Here is a 19,329-nt window from a genome sequence, read left to right as displayed (position 1 = left end):
CGTGTTCCGTGTCCCCATTCCCATGAAGTCCTATGGTGCTCCTTGGGAATGGGGACTAACATTTTCTGGCGCCTGACTTCCCTATCCACCGGGACTTGTAATGTCTCTGTGTTACCGGGAAGTTAGGTGCCGGAAAAGTGTTACGAATCCGGCGGCAACCCGCCGGAAGCACCAACAGGGTTACCGCTGGACACGTATTGAGGCCCACTTTATAAGGGATCCAATAAACGTTTATGGAGATCTCGGGTTTTGGTTATAAATTATTTCATAAACAGACTATTGTGCTCATTATGGGGTTGCCTGTAAAACCCACCGGTGCCACCGGGACATCACAAGTGGTGGCGGTAACGTTTATTCCCCGGAAATGGGGTCACTGAAGCACTGGCACCATTGCTAATGGTGCCAGTGCTTCAGTGAGGGAAATGACGGTAGGGGCCTGAGAACCCAGCAGGTCAGGCCTGCCGGGTGTTCCATGACCCCTACCGGCAGTCTCGTGGTATGGAATGAGGCCCTATGTTGTTATACTTTTTGCAAACAACTTACCTTCTTGCCGAGTCTAACATATCTCTCTCAAAACCCTGACCCCGTTTCTTTATACCAAGCTAACCTGTGCTTGGTATACTGTGGTCATTCTTAGTCATCCTTAGTCATTTTCTTATTTGATTATGATAAACTAACTGCAAGATGTACAATCCTTTAATTAGAAGGAACAATGCTTAGAGAACATTAAAAAACAGCTCTCATACCAACAGACTAAGGGACAATCAAATGTCTAAGCTACAAATCGTTCTGTTGCCTGTCTCTAGAAACACGCTGGCCAAAAAAGTGTTCTTTTGCATCTCACAATTCTCTCTCCCACTTCCTTCTGAGAATTGGGTGTATGCATCTGTGCTGGGCCTGTTTAATGCTACTCCTTGTAACTGGTTGTGTCATGTTGTGGTGGTGGTAGTAATGTTCATATCTAGGACGCTCTTTGCTCTTAATGTGTTTTTCTCATATCCAGCAAATATCAGCAGCTTTGCTGGAATGTGGCTGTGAGTGATGGGTGAGTGAGGGGTTCTTTCCCCATGCTATTCTCCAACGCCTGCGCGGGAAGCAAAGGGAAATTTCCCTTTGCAGGGCAACGCGTTTTCATTCAGCAAATCTCTTGCTGGCTCAATTTTGGTGGCGACTCTTACAACTATGGGTTACAGAAGAGTATCCGTGTTGCCGTGAGGGACATTAGCAACTTCGTATATTTAAAAAAAAATTCCTATGCTAGGCCTGGCACTTAAGGTACTAGATCAGGTTGTGCGTGGCATTGTAAAACCGAAAGTTCTATACTTCAAGTATGAGTCTCTCACTGCACTTTTTACAAATGTCCCGTCTGTTTCATGACTTACCTTGACCAGCCCGGACTTTAGTGCTCAACAGGGGCTCAAATGATCTGTACATTTTAAGGAAATCTAATCATGATTGCTGGAGATGTCATCCAGATGTTTGTCTCTCACAGCAGCTCACCTAGGGATCCAGACCACAGACCACAGACTCATTCACGGCAGGAGGATTTTATGATGATGACACGCTGTACAGAGGAACTCTGCACAAAAGGTCATTATTTAAGGTCATGCTGGACAAACATCGTCTCTCCTTTCTCTTTAAAAATAAAAAATATTTTATTTTATTTTTATTTTATTTTGTTTTATTACATGCCAAAAAATAAGCTGGCAGCAGTGCGTGGGAACACAAAACATAGGTCACACTAAACATTACAATAACGACAAGCTTTTTTTCGAAAAGATATCAAATTCCCTTCTAATCGTTAATTTGAAGGGAGTCCATTCCAAGCGTATGCTGTAAAAGAGAAGGATTTTCAGTCGTTTAAGGCGTGGGCAAAGTAGTAACATAGAGTTACTAGAAAGCACATTTTTTGCCGGTTGGTAAGTAATTAATGTTTTCTTTAAATATTCAGGGGCTGTACCATAGACTGCCTTGTGAACACAAATAGCCATTTTGAATTGAAATTGAATTCTGGCTCTTTGGGGAGCCAGTGAAGAGACTTGCAAAGTGGCATGATGTGCTCACCAACTGCATTATTTTGTGCCACTTAGAGGCCATGCAAATTCTTTTTTGAGGCGCCTCCAAAAGGAATAGTCCATCCTTGATAAGACAGTGGCCCTGGCCAAGGTTTCACAATTCTTCTCTGAGGTCAATGGTCTGATTTTTCTCAGGAGTTTCAAATGATAATGCGTGCTACGTATGATGTTATTTACTTGTGCATCAGGACTGACATTACAGTCCAGAAAAGTACCTAAGGTTTAGATCTTAATCTCAGTATTGATCACACGTCCATCTAACAAGAAAGAATTGTACCTAGGGTCCAATTTAGCTCTTTGCAGCGGTGAGCCAAAAAGTCCAATTTCAGACTTAGCATCATTGAGGCACATCCAGTGCGCCACCATCCATTGTTTCACAATTTTAAAAGTGTCATTTAATCTAGCAGAGTCATGTTCATAGTTACCTTCCAATTTCAGTAACAGGTGAGTTTCATCAGCATAGTTGGTGAAACAAATATATGACTCCTCCAACAAATCACACAGAGGTTTCATGCACAGATTAAAAAGAGCAGGAGAGAAACAGGCCCCCGGTTGTACTCCGAAAGAGATGGGGCATATTCTGACAGCGCCTCCCCCCATTGAAGAGCAGAGACCCTATTACATAGAAAGGAATCTACTTTATAGCATTTGGTGAGCATTTGCCTGTTTTATGCAAAAATGTCAAGAGAATGTCATGATCCATCAAATTGAAAGCTGCTGAGATAGATCTACATATTTTTAGAATCTTGCACAACATTAAGAAGCTCACATTCAGAGGGTAAAATTAGAAGAAAGGCCTTTTCCGGCTACACACCCTGTCTCCGGGAAGAAGTTACCAATGCAGATACATTCAATTAATGACCTGAAGACCCTCCACCTCAAAGAACATCTCACTGATCGCTCCACAGAACCCTAATTCACTCCCTCTCCATCCCAGCTATCTGTTACCCTTAAACCTTTATTGGCAACCCCTTAGGTAAGCCCACTCTGTATGCTATTTTGATTCCTCTCACTTTAAAAATGCCATACATATATTGGCCATATGATGCAAACCCCAGTCTACATCAATATATCTGTTTGAACCGCACACACGTCTGTTGAGATATGAACTACAGGGCCTCTATGAAGCATGTACCAACATGTATTGCATTTTCTGATGTAGATTCCTATTCCAGAATCATTCGCTGTACGCAAGTAACTTGAAGAAGGATTATGCATGTGCAGCACTCCATTTTCATATTGTGATCTTTACTTTCACAGATGAAGGAACTCGGTGTCATCCTGTACAACTGCAGCTGCCTGGTCCTAGATTTACAAAGAATATTCGCCTTATACAGCTCACTGAAATACAAAGACAACATTCCCCAGATGTGGTCGCGAAGACTTTACGGTCTGTTTGGCACAGACACAGCGTTGAAGCTGCAACTGAACGAAACAGAAGCTAATGTGTTTGTATCGGTAAGTAGATCCAAATATGAGCATTGTATGGCTTATCATGTTAAATAATGATAGAGAAGGTTGTATGGTGGGCCCACAATTACCAGACAACTCGAAGCTAATGGTTTTCTTCCAGTAATTGCTCTGCCAAGAATGGTTCGAATTTCTCAACTTCCAATTATTAGAGCTCCTTTTAGTATCTCAGGGTACTGATTTAAGGGAATAGGCCGTAATGGGTCTACGTCTATTCGAAGACACCTTTCCAAACGTGTGCGCTTTGTTTGTGCACTTTTGGTCGACATGATTTCAACCAGTGTTTTTAAATGGGTGGTTCACCCTCTGTCCCCGTGCTAGCCCACACATGCAACCCCCCACCCGGCCAGTCCCCACCCCGCAAATCCCGCACATCTTGCGCCCGCCCTGGGCTGATCCCTGCCCTGATGTAAACTATCTTTTCGCAACTCGTTCGCGTGGACAGCCTTACATCGTAGACAGTCACTCAGTTTACCGTTTTCCCTTCTTCGCACCTAAGCACACCCGATGCTGCCCCCGCATCTTGCACTGGGTGTCTACCGGTCTGCACACTTCCTCAATACAAGTCAGTCAACCTTGCACTGATACTCACCTGATTTGTCCAGCAGCCTCGTGCTGTGTTATAATTGAACTCGTTCACAACTCACCGGACTCGAGCAGCAGCCTAGCGCTGTATATGCAACTCCAACTTCAACTCTACTTGCAGCTATGTTTTGATGTTCATTCGACAAGCAGCCTCCTGCTGTCCGTATAACTTAACCTGCTCTGCAACCTACTGGATTGTGTGGCAGCCCTGTGCTGTTTGTTTATCTTGAACCTGACTATAGCATACCTGACTTGGTTCCATGTAATAATGTCCCTGCAAAAATGTCTCCTGACAAAAAAGTTGCAGTTATTTGCAGATAAATTATTACATTGAACACGAGGGGAGCAGGGGACATCCCCGCAACCCATCCCCATACATAACGTCACCATATATAAAGTCGCCAATGGCTTTTCCCAGCGACATTATGAATGAGGACATTATGTATGGGGACATTATGTATGGGGACATTATTACCTGATACCCCTGACTTGTGCTGCAGCATTGCACTGGATGCTTAGCTTCACCTGTGTGTAATACACATGATTTGGCCTGCAGCCCTGTGCAGTCTTGCAACCCTCCTATCTTGACCCTTCAGCATTTTGCTGCTTATATATTACACTACAGCTTTCTGCGGCAAGTGCAGCATTTTGGACTCAGCCTACTACCATAATTGTAACATGTCTGTAACACACCATACCTTTGTCTCTTTGCCTAATGCTAACCTGTTACATACATGCAATGACTGTACTCTGCCTTCCTTCTTTGCTACTCCTACTTTGTCATTCTTGTTTGCTTAAATACCCGAAATAGCCCACCATACAATGCAGCGATGCTTTGCCAGAATGTGCACTCACACCTACTGTGTCACTCATGCTGGCTTACATACCTGAAGTAGCCTGCCATACCATGCAGCGATGCTTTGCCAGAATGTGTACTCACACCTATTGTGTCACTCATGTTGACTTACATAACTGAAGTAGCCTGCCGTACCAAGTGGCGATGCTTTGCCAGAATGTGTACTCACACCTATTTTGTCACTCATGTTGGCTTACACACCAGAAGTAGCCTGCCGTAACCATGCAACAATGCTTTGCCAGAATGAGCACTCACACCTATTGTGTCACTCATGTTGGCTTACACACCAGAAGTAACCATGCACGATGCTTTGCCAGAATGTGCACTCACACCTATTGTGTCAATCATGTTTGCTTAAGTACCTGAAATAGCCTGACGTAGCATGCAGCAATGCTTTGCCAGAATGTGTGCTCACACATATTGTGTCACTCATGTTGGCTTACACACCAGAAGTAGCCTGCCGTAACCATGCGACAATGCTTTGCCAGAATGTGCATTCACATCTATTGTGTCACTCATGTTGGCTTGAATACCTGAAGTAGCACCCTTACCATGCGGCGATGTTTTGCCAGAATGTGCACTCACACCTATTGTGTCACTCATGTTGGCTTATATACCAGAAGTAGCCTGCCGTAACCATGCGACAATGCTTTGCCAGAATGTGCACTCACACCTATTGTGTCACTCATGTTGGCTTAAATACCTGAAGTAGCCCCCGTACCATGCAGCGATGTTTTGCCAGAATGTGCACTCACACCTATTTTGTCACTCATGTTGGCTTAAATACCTGAAGTAGCCCCCGTACCATGCGGCGATGTTTTGCCAGAAAGTGCACTCACACCTATTGTGTCACTCATGTTGACTTACATAACTGAAGTAGCCTGCCGTACCAAGTGGCGATGCTTTGCCAGAATGTGTACTCACACCTATTGTGTCACTTATGTTGGCTTACACACCAGAAGTAGCCTGCCGTAACCATGCAACGATGCTTTGCCAGAATGTGCACTCACACCTATTGTGTCACTCATGTTGGCTTACACACCAGAAGTAACCATGCGACGATGCTTTGCCAGAATGTGCACTCACACCTATTGTGTCACTCATGTTTGCGTAAGTACATGAAATAGCCTGCCGTAGCATGCAGCAATGCTTTGCCAGAATGTGTGCACACACATATTGTGTCACTCATGTTGGCTTACACACCAGAAGTAGCCTGCCATAACCATGCAATGATGCTTTGCCAGAATGTGCACTCACACCTATTGTGTCACTCATGTTAGCTTGAATACCTGAAGTAGCACCCTTACCATGCGGCAATGTTTTGCCAGAATGTGCACTCACACCTATTGTGTCACTCATGTTGGCTTATACATCAGAAGCAGCCTGCCGTAACCATGCGACAATGCTTTGCCAGAATGTGCACTCACACCTATTGTGTCACTCGTGGCTTATATACCAGAAGTAGCCTGCCGTAACCATGCGACAATGCTTTTTCAGAATGTTCACTCACACCTATTTTGTCACTCATGTTTGCTTGCATACATGAAGCAGCCCCTAGTACCATGAGGCAGGACTTCACCAGAGTGTGTCCTCTAGAAACTCCAATGTTTGTGACCCTTTGCGTAGTCTCGCACCTGGTGGATTATGCTTTTGCACTTACTGTATGTTCGGATTCACTGCTATCTACTGTTTTTGTCTGCTGTTTCAGCGCATGCACAAATGCTGTGATAGCTTTGGGTCTGGGCGCTATGCAAATGTAATAAATTAATTAATACATACTTTTGTGTAGTTACAGGCAATTAGCACCTGGGATGGAATGTGGAATACCTGTAAGCCAATCAGGAACATATGCTTCTGTGCATTATTTACCATTATGTTCCAGTTCCTGCAGCTCAATCCAGTGCCACCGTGGTCCAAACTTGCATTCCCTTTCAGTGATCCACTGATCCTCTCCCGTCCTCTCTTTTTGACTCCTGCCCTTTCAGACTTTGAGGTGTCATCCTACCCCTCCATATTACTGACCGATCCCTCCCTCCAATTCTGTATCTCTAGCCAGAACAAAATAAAAATGAAAAATGGACTATCATCCACTGGCTGCTGACTGTTCTTTGCTCAGCTGCCATTCCTGAACTATTTTGCTTACTTTTTCATTCACCAACAAATGAAGACCTACCAGGGGAACTCAGTCTGGCTTCTGAGTTCTAATAGCCTTATTGAACTGCAGCCTTAGGGCTGTGGGAGAATCTTACGGTCCCTTAGCTCTCTTTATGTATGCTCAATTATCTTGGGCCCAAAAAGTCAGGATTCCAGGCTCATATGATCCTGCATTGCCCACAGCATCAAGCAATAATGTTTAAGTATTTATAGATTCAAGGAAAAAACTTTAGTTGCAAGGATGTTAAGGTGATGACTTAAATTCAGACAATGGGCCTCATTACACGGACGGCGGTAAGGGTTAACGGTCACCGTTAATGGCAACGGTGACCGTTAACCCTTACCGCCGTACTACGAGGTCCCTTTGCGGGTTGGTGATTTAACGCCTGCTTTTTGCAGGCGTTAAAAACCAACCCGCTAAGGGACCTCGGAGCTAATTACGGCACCGCAAAATTGCGGTGCCGTAATTAGCGCCTTCCCCATTCCCATAGAGCCCTATGGGGCAGAAATGGAAATGGGGAAGGGCAATGGCGGAAGGGGGATTTACCGCCCCTCCAACCTTGGAATGGGGCGGTAAATCCCCTTTCCGCCAAGGCGGTGCCGGTATTTTACCGGAATGAGCCATGGCGCTAATAGCGCCATGGCTCACCGCCTTCCGTGTAATGAGGCCCATAGTCACCTCAACTTCGCGCCCCCAGCTGCGCAGCCTACGACCACAATGCTGACCTCACAGATGACCCCACTGATGGCATCACTGATGACATCACTAGTTACATCACTAATGATGTCATCTATGACATCACTGGTGTCATCGCAAATAACATTGTATATGACATCAATTATTATTTTATCAATGTCATCAGACATAACATCACTCTAGGTATTTGCCTTAAGTTTCTACATATGTGATATTAGCACTTTAGAATAGTTCATAGCAACGAGTACTTTGTTTAAAACAGTAAACAGCTACACATGCATCATATCACAACTTTTACCAAGATTTATGAAAAAAGTGTAGAACTAAATAGAAAGAGACACATGTTGAACTTAATTATTTACTACTTTTTAAAATAAACATATGTACATTCTCAACTGTTTTATTGTAAGATACATTTGTATACCTATCATTTTCTAAATGACATGAGAAGTGCTTTAAAATAAGAAACAACTTTGTTAGGATACATTTTAAGATTTCCATACATGGGTATTGAAAAAAAGCAAATATTACTCTATATTTATATATGCATGGAAAATAAATGAATTTTTTAAATTCAACATTTGCTTGTAAACATGTACATAGATGTATATTTCTTTCTGTGTATCTTTTGTAAGTAATTAAATTGTTAAAATTCAAATAAAACGCGTTCTGTACCAAGTAAAAGTAATCTTTAAATCTTTAAGTAAGCTTTAAATAGTATACAATGTTTTAACACATTGACATTTGTTCATGTCATTAGTGATGTCATCAGTTATGTCATCAGTCATGTCATTTTTGACGTCATAATTGTGGTCATAGGCTGTGCAACAGGGGGCACAGAGTTAAGGTGGCTTTAGCTGAATTTCACGTTTTTGTTGCATTAAGTTCACCTTAACGTCCGTGCAACTAATGATTTTTCCTTGAATTTTAAAGGATTTGTTATAATGTATTTAATGTATTGCTCACCTTAACGTCCCTGCAACTAAAACATGTTCCTTGAATTTCAAGGGTTTTGTTATTCCATAGATATTTTGCACATATGGCCAGTGGCCATGGCCCACTACCATACCACTACCCCTGACCTTCGGCCATGGCCAGAGGGCACGGCCTATAGCCGTGCCCACTGTCCATTTTACAGCTCTACCAAAACACTAGCCATGGCTTTCAGCCATGGCCAGTGGGCACAGCCTGCCCACTATCCATTTTAGAGCACTATCAGACCACTAGCCACGTCCTTCATCCATGGACGGTGGGCACGGCCACTCTATATTTTAAAACACTTGTAACCCATTACTCAAAGACATTCATCAAGGGTGCGCTGTCTGTAAACTGTGGATTGCAACATTGTGGAAGAATGAGAGCATTTTTGTTTTTAATTGTTTGAATTATACCCAAAGTGCGTTCCGGGCAGGAACACTACATCTCCCATTAACCCTAAGCACACACCAGACCGGTGACCAGGTCCACCAGCGCCAGTGCACCTGGGACAAGCCATTCTTCACCGGTCATCGTCCAGCTTCAGCAGCTCCCCGGGAAATGCTGGTCTACTACATTGTGTAAATCCCAATTTATTAGCCCTTTATTTCTGATTTGTATTCTCGGAAAATACATTCCTCTTTTTCTGTCTCCATCTAATTATTGTGTGCTGCTTCATCTCTGTGTCTGTGGGATGCTGCTAGACGTACACTAGAATTTAAAGGACCAGCAATCTACATTATTCTGCGGCACACCCTGTTGGGTAATCATGGGCCACTCTTCAGAAATGGCATCACGACTGGCCATTATTAACAAATATCTTCTACTTAAAATGGACGGGGCATCCACCCCCTCTGCAAACATGCATGGGCACAGATATGTGATCAAATAGTGACTCTCAGCACCTTGATACCCTCTTGAATCCACAGTAACCTAATACTGCCGATCTACTCAAGACAAGCGGCTAAGCTAATAGAGATTCAATTCTTTATGAGCCCCAAACTAAGGCACACTTAAACCCCCAAATCAACACCAATCTCAATGAAATGCTAATTCTACAATCTCAGGCTGTTCCCTTAATCTAATTGATGGTCAGGACCTAATAAATGCCCTACTCAATACGAGGTCCTTAAGCAAACATGCACTCGAAATCTTTGACTACCTCTCCCTTCATGACCTTGTCATTCTATGCCTTACAGAAAAATGGCTAACACAAACAATTGGCCTGATGATTTACATGGCTATGCCAGATGTCTATTTTATTATCTGTAAATACCACTCCCTGGGCCATGGGGGCGGGGGGAGTCGCCGCCATTATAAAAAATTGTTTCAAGTTACGTTTTTTGAGAGACCGAGTGAGTGCCTGAAAATAGTGAGATATTACATTTAAATTGTACCACAACTCCTTGTAGCTGTTTCAACCTCTTTGTGGTTTACCGCCCTCCAGGCCAAATGGCTAACTTTAATGAGGATTCGACTCAACTCCTTAAAACCATAGATGGTCCAAATTGCTCTACCTTAGCAGAAGGAGACTTCAATAGATGGCTCCATGACCCAAGGGACAACGAAGCAGCCACCCTGGAGGATGCACTCCTGGAAATAAACTTTAAGATTGAGAACAGTGAACCTACGGCCAAATCAGGTAACATTCTTGACTGGGTAATTTCTAGAAACTTGAACGTAAAAATAAAGTACACCTCCCCATGCATATGGTCCAACCACTGTGCAACTAATTTTACAATTCCCTTTGAGGATATTCCTAAAAAAACCTCCTAATCCCATCAAGGTGGTGTATAATCGCAACTTTAAAAACATCAAAAACATCCATCTGCAGAGATGTCTTCATGACATTATGTCTACCACGGAAAGTCTGGATTCCCTTGAATTCCTAGTGGAGACATTTAATAATGCCCTGATTGAAATGCAAGACAGAACTGCCCCCATTAAGAAGAAACTGGTGAGGAAAATACCAATCACAAAAAATGGTACACGCCAGACTTATCCATTTAAAAATAAAAAACAGAAAAGGAGTGTAGAACAAATTTGCTTAAACCACCCCACAGCCACAAATATGGCAAAATAGAATGCCTTTCAGCTGAATTATAAAACCCAAATTACCGCAGCCAAAAAGAACTTCAACAAAAAAATATCAGGGGCCATAAATGACTCTAAAAAGCTCTTTCAGATCCTGAAACTTCTTGAAATTCCTAAGGCATTAGCCCATCCCATCTGCCCCACAGATGAGAACTACGAGGAGATCCAGCAGGCTTTTGGAAATAAATTGAGGATTGCCTATGACAACATTGAAAATGTGCTGCAAACCAGCTCTGGAACCCAAAATTAGACCAGGCACTACAAACAGAACACGGAATGAGAACAGGCACACCGAGCACTCTACACACACACCATAGCGACCTACCCCAGTATTAAAATTGGGCACCATGGAAAACAACAACTCCTACAGTCAAATAGCTCAATGCACACTCTCTCCAAAGACAGGGAGAACTGCTCCAGCACACATACCAGGTGCTAAGAACCCAAGGCAGCAATAAACGTGTGACCACAGGTGCACCAAACTACCCGCATGCACCTATACACCACACTCACACCCTAAACACTTGCTATGGTGTGTGTGTAGAGTGCTCGGTGTGCCTGTTCTCATTCCGTGTTCTGTTTGTAGTGCATGGTCTAGTGCCGGGGTAGGACTTTGTGTTTTGTGTTGTATCTCAGGAGATGTTTATCTGTGGTTTCATAGTGCCTGGTTTGGTCGCAGGGTAGGTCGCTATGGTGTTTTTGGTCTCAGTTGTGCATTATTCCTGGGTGCGTGGTTGGAGTTGATGTAGTATTTATGGTGTGGTGTTATGGTCATTAGTGTCTGATGATTAACCAGGGTAGGTCACTATTGGCATTGGTGGTGTGGTCATTAGTGCCTGATGTGTTATCAGGGTAGGTCACTATTGGCATTGGTGTTGTGGTCATTAGTGCTTGATCTGTTATCAGGGTAGGTCACCAGGCATCCCTGGTATCTCCCAATTATTGTATGGTATACACAGCTAGACATGTGTACTATAATATATTTACAAAGAATGATGTTCTGCAATAGGTCAGAAAGTCGTCTTCACCTCTACTTCCACTTTTCTAAGTGTCTAGGCTTGCTTCCTCTGGTTTTGTCTCGGTCTTGGCTTCTCCTCATGAGAGAGTCTTTCTGTTTATAATTCTAAGAGTTCTATTGATAATGACTTGCACCACTGTGGCACTGCATCTGTGTGTTAGAACCATAATTCCCAGCACTGAGTTTGTACCCAGTGCCACTGTGTTATTCTTACTGGAAACCCAGTTCATAACATTCAGTTATCTTGTCTCTTTGAGAAAAATATCAGCACCATTTGAGCTATTGTGACAGAAGGTTAGGCCACACTTTCCAGCATTTAACTCTTTTTTAAATAATTGTCCAGCTTACCTGGTTCATATGCACTGCTCAGTGTGACTGCATACTGGAGCGTTAGAATCACAACTCCCAAAATATGACCTGCTGAGTCATCCTTTGATTGTTAGTGCACCTGTGCTTTGGTTATGGGGAATCCGAACCACAACCACCGGCATTCAACTTGCATTTGCTTCTTTTTTACTTTTCAGTGACATTATGTTATGGATTTAGGGACTCAGAACTACAACTTCAGGCATGCTACTAATCTTGCCTCTCTGTCACTTGTCAGCACCATTGCACTATGCTCTTGGAGTGCCAGAACCACAACTCCCAACATGTAATTCTTCTTGATTTTCTATCACTTTTCAGCACCACTATGATATGCTCTTGGAGGATAAGAACCACAGCTCCCAACATGTCAGTCCTATTGGTTCTCTTATGCTGGCCAGCAGCACCATGCTATGCTCCTGGAAAGTCAACAACATAACTTCAAACATGGAATCCTTCTTGGTCCCCTGTCACTTGTCAGCAGCATTGTGCTAGAGTTTTCTAGTGTTCTTCCCAATTACATAACCAGTGTGCTTTGAACGAGGAATTTTTGAAACACTACTCCCAACATGCCTCTCTTCTCTTCAGTTTGTTTCCTCATTTCCTGCCCGGGGTCAACTTCCACCACTTAAGACACATCTCCAACTTTTCATTTCTCCATCAATACCCTTTTGCTCACTAACCTATATTATCTGATTCTCATGCTTGATTCTCTAGAGTATATCTATGCCACTCACCCATTTTGCATCTGAAGTACTTCAGGAATGTGTCCTATTCTTTGCTCCCAGCTACTAGCTGTATTTCCTCTCTTTGCAACAGTCGTCACAACCTCCGACTCGTTTGTTGGCACCTCCTATTTTTGGGAAAATTCTCTGGTTCCTTCCTTATGTGGCACTTATCAGTGCAAGTAGTTCAGTGTGCAGCTGTCCCATAAAAATGCTATCTATTGGGCTGTCAGTACCGTGCTCTTTTCCGAGAGCATCAGTTGCTCGTTGCTCTCTCAGCGATGCTTTGCTCTCAATGGTCATGAACCTATGACCTTCTTCTGCTGCGAACCTCTTCCTCTAAGTCTGGCTTCAGCATCATCTAGGTCTCTGACACCAATGCCAACTTCAGCTCCCTGTGACTGACCTTTCTGGCCTTCATCTATTTCTTCAACCTACTGCTTTGTTAGCCAGTCACATGATCCTAAAGAGGGGGAAAAGGCTTGTCTCCTCTATATCTCAGAGAGGTTAATGGGGCTGCGCTGCTTCCCAGGCTAGTCCTGAGAACTTACAAAAAGACACCCGAGTTGAGAATGGAGCCATATTTGAACCATTTCCTGGGCATTGTCTGGATATGTGTTTGATCCCTAAGCCTAATTCTGCAAGGTACCAATGCCCTTGCAAGTAACACAAGATTTACTAAATCGTTTCCCTGCAATCATGTGTATTGTTTTGGTTTTCCATTGAAAGTTTGTAGCACTAATTACCAAGGTCTAGGCCATGCTTCAGTGTCTAAGACCTGCCAGTCTAAGCCTTTGTACACCCAGAAAAACAAGGCGCTCAGTGAGGGCTCAAGGCTGTTACCACTGAATCCTGTCAACGACCTATGTAGTTAAGGCAATTAGCATCCCCTCCACCACAGGGCCGACATCACAGGTTTTGATGTTGGAATTTCTTTAATTCTTTGCATGTCTTGTATGTGCAAATCTCCCATTAAAAAACTATGAAGAACAAGTTTTGTTTTTTGTCTAGGCATGGGATGGGTATTTTCCAGATACACAGCCTCATTACGAGGACGGCTTTTTTCTGTCATCCTCGTAACACTGAATCCGCCACCTGATATCCCAGTGCAACTGGGACATTACAAGTCCCGGCGGACCGGTATATCAGGCAGCGGATTCGGAAAGTCCACATTCCTGTGGAGTCCGGAATGGGTTCAAGGAAGCACTGGCACCAGCGGTGCCGGTGCTTCTGTGAAACCTCTGCCGTCCAGAGGCGTTGTCAGGTAGACCTGCTTGGCGTAACGGCTCCCGCCTGCAGAGTCTGAGTGTGGCGGTCCGGGAAAGACTGGTGCTACGTTGCTACCAGCACCCTTATTTCCAGACTGCCACCCTCATAATGAGGCCCACTGTCACCATGACACTACCTGGCCATAACATGGCAACAGCTGGAAAATGGTTTTGGTAACTGGGCATAATATGGCAGTGCCAGGCAAATTCCTATCCGATGTCTATGCACGAGCCAAAACTGTTGACTATGCCAATTCTCTTTTAACATGAAATATCAATATAAGGAACAGATGCAAGGATGCCCTTATTGCTTAAAAATCAAGTGACTAAAGGCACACGTGGTTAAGAAATTTGTATTAGTGCAGTAGCTAGTTTATGGTTTCAACTAAGCCTTTACCTTTCAGAAGACTGTGCACAATGCACAGAGGTAGCCCAAACAGAACTCAGGGTACAGAGCAGAACCGTTCAAAACTGAACTACCAACACTTGCACACAAACTTGGAAAAAAATCTACAGCATGAATATTCTCAAGATTCTAGTAGCCATGCACAAGAAAGACATCAAGGCTAGTTTTTTTCATTTTGGATTCTGAGACTTGTAGTTTTTTGTTTTTCTCATTTGAAATGTAGAACATTCAAATGCCGGTAGCCGGCAGGTTACCAGCAACTCTGTAATACTGTTACCACAGCCTGACATGCTGGTGCTAGTGGGATATCACAAGTGGCGGATGTACAGTAAATCCCCATTCCCATGGAGTCCAGTAGGACTCCATGGGAATGGCGACAGCGAAGCACCAGCACCGTTGTCAACGGTGTCAGTGCTTCAGTCAAAAACATGCCGGTAGGGGCTTGAACTCCCAGCAGGTCAGGCCTGTCAGTAGTTCAGTGCCTCTACTGGCATACTTATAGTAGCTACCGGTACCTTTATTTCCAGACCGCCAAACTTGTAATAAGGGCCTAATATTCTGAACAAGTCCCAGAAATTCACAGGAAAAAGCGGACTGGCTGAACGAATGGACACAGGAAACTTGACTGTTCTGCATTTGCATGACCATTTATGGCAATTCACAAAGTCCATTTTGTTATGGCCCTGAATTCTGATGGAAGTGCCATGCTATGGCGATCAAAGAATAAGAGTTTGTTTCCACAGCGATTTTGGTATGAATAATTATTTTCATGTAATTTAAAACTAAAGTGATCTGGAACGAGAGCAGCACAAAACGGTAATTAAACCCATTATAGAACTAGAGATATTAGATCCACATTTGTAGCAGTAGACCGAAGGAGTGAGATAAACACCTCCATCCCACATGCATGCTTCTGCCTCTCCCTAATGTTTTCCTGTTTTGCCCAAATGTGGCCCCCATAGGGCTCAATGGGAATGGGGAGGGAGCTAATACCGGGCCCGCTATTAACAGGCTCGTTATTAACTGGCCCGGTATTAGCTCCCTGGTCCTTTAGCGGCTCCCACTATGGGCGGCTGGTAAAACCAGCTACCTTTAGCGGGACCCGCTAAGGGACCTCGTAATGCAGCGGTAAGGGGTTAACGGCACCAGCATCCTTACCGGCACCGTTAACCCCTTACCGCCGACCTTGTAATGAGACCCAATATCTTACACACTCCCATGGATGCGGACAGCAGTATTCGCTTTGGCTGCGGCCAATTTAGGCCCACTGTCCCAAAATCCATCACTGTTCTCTGGGAGACATAGGTTGGTGCAGACACTCTGACCTTACTGCTACTGAGCCCATTTTAAGGCCACTTGATGAGCCGGATCACAGCATCAAGGCATATCACTGTCCATGGGGCATTGGGGAACACACATAAAAGTGTAAACACTTTTACCTTTGACCACATTCAGGCAAAGCCATGCCTGTGTTAACGGGGGCCACCTCTGCTCTGTGGTACCGTTCCTTGGATGGCAGTAGTCCCTGCTGCTGGAGTGGCAGCAAGATATTGGAGCTGGCTGGAGGCAGCGACCAGCGTTAGGCAATGCGGGCCCCTGGTAGAACTCTCCGCTGGAGAACAGTGATAAATAAGAGGGGAACACCCGTTCCTGGTCCAGTCTGCACAGCCAGGCAGCTAGGATAGGTAAGGTCGATAGACGATGGTGCTCCGAGCTCTCGGCAGCATTGTCCTGCATCGGGCAGGAACTCATTGGTGTGGCCAATGGTTGTCAGGCATGTCTTGGCAGTTGTGGATCTTGTGCGAATGCTGTAGTTGCAGCGGTTAGTACTGCACCTTTTTTCCCTACCCCAGGTAGGATTACACTGCCCATCATCTCGGTGGCGGTCCTCGCCACACCTTTCTCCACCGGGTATGAGCAGTAACTTTACTGCAGCAGCGGTCTGTGCTGCACCTCTCTGCCCCAGGCAGGAGCATGACATTGCAGCGAAATGGCAGCAGTCCTCACCACGCCTCTCTCCCCCAGGCGGGAGTGTGGTCCGTCTTTTTTTTCCACTCAGTGCAGTCATCAAGCATGCGCAGAGACCTCCTGCAGCACGCATCCTGTACACAGCGGGCCTCGCCTGAGGAACCAGCAGTCGTCAGGTAGTTCCTGACACAGTATGGGATTGCCCCTGAAACACACCATGCCAAGCCTACCACGCGCACTGAGAACTCCGGATGTGCTTGTCCGTAGAGACCTCACCGGCGGTGCAAGCGGTCTTTGGAGATGACCTAATGTCCTTCATCTTTTCCGTTATGTAGCACGCTGCAGGGACTCCTACAGCGTGAGCATGCCTGCTGTGGGACCTCGTTGGGAGGACCAATGGTTGTTAGCCGGACCCGATGAGCTAGAGCACCCTGCAATGCAGGCGCACAAGGTGGCACTCCTAGCTCGGCAGCTCAATGGGTTTGTTCGTTGACCTCGTCTCCAGTTGTTATATTGCCGGGTGACTGGCAATCAAAGTGACAGCTCTGCAGACCGGCCTCTGCCTGTCTACGCAACTCTGGTGCGCACTGCCATAACACACTGCAGGCAGGAGTCATGATGGTATGAGACTGGTGGACGGGCGCCCCTTTTATTGACTTGATGACACGTGTCCCACGTGTCATCTTACACGTGACTTTCACACGAGCCCAGGAAGGGCTTACGTCACAACACAGGGTGCATGTGTCACTACTGTTGCTTTCCTGGCAGAGATATGCTAAGTGGTTCTTCTCCTGTCTAGCAGAGGCACACTCATGTCACAGCGTGCCTGACAGGATAGTGTTTCACAGTCTGGAAGAGGTTTTTGGGGTGACAATCACAGTATGAGCATGGGTTACTTGCAGCAATTAACAGCCAGCGATCACGCAGAGTTCCATCTCTGCTAGGAATAGTCCTATTTTTTTCTTTGCATTCTGGTACTTTGTAATTGCCTTTACAATTATAAAGCTAGGACTACAAGTACTGGAAATCAAATGAGGTCTGGGCGAGCTGTCCACTGCTGACATGATGGGGTGGTCTGATGCTCGGAATTACCTACCCAATTTCATCATTTGTTGTGAGCCATTCTGCTACTGGTTTGCATTTGCTGGGAGTCGCCGAAGTCTGTTAGCCCCAATTACAAACCAGCAGCAGAATGGCTCAAAACAACTTGGATATCAAACAGCCACTTTACACTGGATGAATTCAAATCTAATGCGTGACCATCAGCCAACCTAAAATGCATGGGAAAAATGGCAAGTGATAAAATTGGGTAGGTATTGGTATATATGTAGGGATTGCACTAAATCCCTACATATAGGGAGGATGTCAGAAAGTATGTATCCTGTATTATGATCTGTTCGAGTATGCTATGCCAATTGTATTGTACATCCTGTATTGTATGTAACGAAGCCTGCCACAAGTAACAGCACCGCAATGCCCCTGGGCTGTATGTGTGCTATAAAAATGGAAAAATAAATAAAATAAATAGGCAATTTCGAGCATCAGATTGCATGAAGCATGGGATTAAGGATAGGGGGAGATTGCAAAAGAATAAATGTCAATAAACTGCCAGTGGTTTCACAGTGCTTCACAGGTTACCTGTGAACAGTCACCCAATCGGCCTTTTCCCGATTGCATTCTAATAAGCAAAGTGCTAAAAAAACACATCTTGCTAACCCTTCAGTACTTCAGCTCCACAACATCACTGCAGCTCCTCTGAAACCACAGCAAACACAGCACAGCCCAGACTGCTCCCTGGTATCAGAGTGAGCATGTGTAGCTTCCCATCCAATCAGTGGTTTCAGATAACGTGCATCTTTCATTACATTGGGCCTCATTACGGGGTTGGAGGTAGCCATGGCGCTATTAGCGCCATGGCTGCCTCCAAACTCGTTCCGACTCCGCCCTGGTGAATGGAGCAATTACCGGTCCATTCCAAGATTTGCGGGACCGGTAATTCCCCATTCACCAGGGCCCTTCCCTATTCCCATTTGAGCCCCCTTAGGGCTCAATGGGAATGGGGAAGGCGCTAATAACGGTACCGCAATTTGCTCCAAAGTCCCTTTGGAGGACCCACAAAGGGAACTTGTAGTAGGGCCGTAAGGGATTACCGGCACCCGTGCCCTTACCGGTGCCGGTAATCCCTTACCGCCCACCTCGTAATGAGGCCCATTGAGACTAATCTGTCAGCCCTGTGCACTTGATGGTAACAGAGACACCATCTTTGAAGGGGGTGACATGTCTCAATGTCAAACGCCCCTCAGCATTAAAACCATACATTCAAACTGTATTGTATTGAATTATAGTTTTAAAAAAATGTTTTACATCACTTAATCAAACATCTTGGATGATTTTGAGGTACATCCTTGGTTATTTTAATATGACTTGCTTTATTTATATATATTTTAAATAAATATACACTCTTCTGTGATTATTTTGTTGCTATCACCTAGAATACCATTTGCAGCTTTTGGTTCCGATTACATTGAAAGATGACAAACATGATACTGACAGTGGAGTACATGCTTTTCTTTCCAAAGCTTAAAATCGTTGTCATATGTTTTATCGGTGGCCGCAGCATCACCTCCGCAGTGCAGGCTGAACCCATTAACATTTCATAAATCTCACCAATTCTA

General features: G+C 44.6%; 1 protein-coding gene across 2 annotated transcripts in view; it reads left to right on the top strand.

The window, feature by feature from the left end:
• Positions 1-19,329, top strand: part of PLD5 (phospholipase D family member 5) — a 1,748,035-nt gene that overhangs the window by 1,260,457 nt on the left and 468,249 nt on the right. For both annotated transcript variants that reach the window (XM_069607944.1, XM_069607945.1), the window contains one exon: positions 3,336-3,533. In XM_069607944.1, coding sequence (XP_069464045.1) covers positions 3,336-3,533 — 198 coding nt within the window. The remainder of the gene's footprint in view (positions 1-3,335; positions 3,534-19,329) is intronic.

Source organism: Ambystoma mexicanum, chromosome 4q (assembly GCF_040938575.1).
Source record: "Ambystoma mexicanum isolate Mex_15411 chromosome 4q, UKY_AmexF1_1, whole genome shotgun sequence".
Classification (NCBI taxonomy): Eukaryota; Metazoa; Chordata; class Amphibia; order Caudata; family Ambystomatidae; genus Ambystoma; species Ambystoma mexicanum.
This window is presented reverse-complemented; position numbering and strand designations above follow the sequence as displayed.